We start from the raw sequence: 2,683 nt of genomic DNA on the forward strand, positions 1-2,683 counted from the left end.
CCCTGTTTGTAGGGATAGCAGCAAATACTACAGTGGAGAAGCAGCCATCAGTACTATAGGTCATACTGCGGTAGCAGCTACACTGGTGGTCTGTGGCTTTGAGGGACGGTGGTAAAGGATTTCCACCAAAACAGAGATCCATTGCACAAAACATATTTACTACGCTTTGTACAGGGGACCAAGATTTGGCCCTGATACTTAGGGTGAAATCCCAGCCCCACTGAAGTCAATGGGAGTTTTGCGATGGATTTCACTGGGGCCAGGGTTTCACACTACATTTTAATTTTAAAATCCAGAGAGATTTTATCTGTGATCAGTTTTTTTGTATGCATCTCCTTCTCTTGCTTCAATAATGAAGTTTTCTCTACCCATATCTCAGTGATCCATAGAACCAACAAGAAGGCATTTGTCAAGTTAGAAAATCATGGTGCTCATTTTTATTTTTCGAGTAGCTTCAGGGCAACATTGCTTTGGAACCACGTGAAGCTGAAGATAACACCCATTGTCTTAGGGAAATGCTCATCAAAAGCAAATTTCATTGAGTCCTGTAAAGGTACTTCTACAACTTCAATCAGCTCTCCCTCTTCAGGCTGGCCTCCACCTTCTCCACTTTTCATCTGATCTGTTACCTCTGCATAAAATAAGGTTTGCTTAGAACCTGTCACGCCAACTCCGGACCTGGAAAAAAAAAACAGAAGAGGAAAAACTTCACATTTATTTAAGAAAAATGTTATTTTGTACCTAGGAAACTGGGACCCTGGTCCTCAATTAGTGCCCCTGAGCAATATCAAAATAAAAATAATTCATTATTAATTAATGTTAAGTATTCAAAGTGACAATGTAGAACCTCTTTTTATTCATAAAAAGTTAACTAAAATTGTCATGCAAAAATTAGTGCACGTTTGAATTCAGTTCCACTTTAGCACAGATATGTCTACAACTACATTCTGTGGCTGCACTGAATGTTTATTTTAAAAGGAGGAATAATTGATATAACAAATGGAAGATTCTTCAATTGACTTCAGTGGGAGTTGGTTTGGGCCCTCATCTATAGAAACCTGCAAACAATAGGGTGAAGCTCCCCAGGGTATTTGTATGTTACATTTGTTTGCTTATTTTTATAAGAAATTTTATATTTATGATGCTTAAGAAGATTAGGTCTATTCACAGCTGGAGTCCTCTATTCACATACTGGATAGGTGCAAGAATGGAGTGACAGTGTGAGATGCTTTTCTACACCCTGCCTAACCCTTTTTCCTTGACCCAAATGGACCACCTTAAGAATGAATGCATCTGAAGTAATTCAGCCTCTCAGCTAAATTTGTTATCATGGATTTACTTTAGGATATCTTGGATTATGCAGTCTTTCTTCAGATAGACCCCTTGCTGTGTGTTATACTTCTTATTTGTTAATCCTCTATTTCTTAAGAACTATTTCATTTACATTTTTTTTAAATAAGATTTAAGTATATAATCCACTCACTTGGTCCTTCCAGGAAAATAGTCACATTGCAATTGCAACTTCTGCATTTCCTGTGATAACAAATGACTTTTAAGGCATAGTGGGGGCTGATCCAAAGCCCACTGAAGCTCTGGATCAGGCCATGAATGCTGAAGAATTATCCTCAATATTATTGTACATAGGATTCAAAGATCTGTAGTAGATTAAAAATTATTTATTCAATTCATATAGTTTTATTATAGTTCTAATAAAATAAAAATCTTATAGCATATAAACCCTTTTTTACTTAATCTCTGGATAACTAAATCTCCCAGTTAATCCAAGGTAAATCATATCCCTAGCAGGAATTCAAGCCAGGCTCTATTCTTTCAATCTTCTAAAACAAATCTAATTATTTTGGCTGGACAACTAATATTAATTAGTCAGTTTGTTGCTATATCAATATCCACAATCTTTTTTCTTAATGAAAACAGAATTGGGGGTCAACAAGCTGCATTCTCTTCCTAACTCTCCCACTGATGTACTGCGTGACCTTAGGCAAGGCACTTCAGCTGTCTGTGCCTCAGTTTCTGCATCTGTACAAAGTGGACAATGAAACTTATTTATCTTTGTGAAAAGCTTACAAGAGACTAAGGGTTTAGGCTACACTTGCAGGTGTGCAGTGCTGGGTGTTACAGCTGTCTTCATACAGCTGTGTAGGGAAAGAGCCGGAGTGTGGCCACACTGACAGCTACCAGTGCTGCAGTTTGGCCACATTTGCAGCGGTGTTGGAAGTGGTGCATTATGGGCAGCTATCCCACAGAGCACCTCGTCCCATTTTGGCGCCGTGGGTTGTGGGAAGGGGGCGGAGGGTGCGAGTCATTCTGCTTCCTGTCCCAACGTCCCATAATGCATCGCTTCACATCCCAGCAATCCCTGTTTTTCCGTCCACGTTTGGTGCCATCTTGGACTCTCTCAATGATTTCTGTGCAGCACGATTTCTGTGGGAAATGGAGCCCGAACTGCTGAGGAGTATGCTGACGAGTCTCGCCAGCACATCTTGTTTGGCAGTTGGGCTATTCCTTAAGATCCAAAGTGATGAGGAGTCCAGCGATGATAGCAAGTCGCCTGACATGTCTGACACTAAACTGCTTCTGCAAAAGCAGCAAAGCATGAGCTTTCATGGGTGAATACCCACTTCATCAGATGCATGTAGTGGAAATTTCCAGGGGCAGGTATATA

At 40.0% G+C, this 2,683-nt stretch overlaps 1 protein-coding gene across 3 annotated transcripts in view; it reads right to left on the reverse strand.

The window, feature by feature from the left end:
• Positions 1-405: 405 nt before the first annotated feature.
• NUDT14 (nudix hydrolase 14) overlaps positions 406-2,683 on the reverse strand; it is an 82,165-nt gene continuing 79,887 nt past the window's right edge. For all 3 annotated transcript variants that reach the window (XM_075065716.1, XM_075065717.1, XM_075065718.1), the window contains one exon: positions 406-678. In XM_075065716.1, the coding sequence (XP_074921817.1) occupies positions 438-678 (241 nt within the window). In that variant the 3' untranslated portion in view covers positions 406-437. The remainder of the gene's footprint in view (positions 679-2,683) is intronic.

Source organism: Chelonoidis abingdonii, chromosome 4, assembly GCF_003597395.2.
Source record: "Chelonoidis abingdonii isolate Lonesome George chromosome 4, CheloAbing_2.0, whole genome shotgun sequence".
NCBI lineage: Eukaryota > Metazoa > Chordata > Testudines > Testudinidae > Chelonoidis > Chelonoidis abingdonii.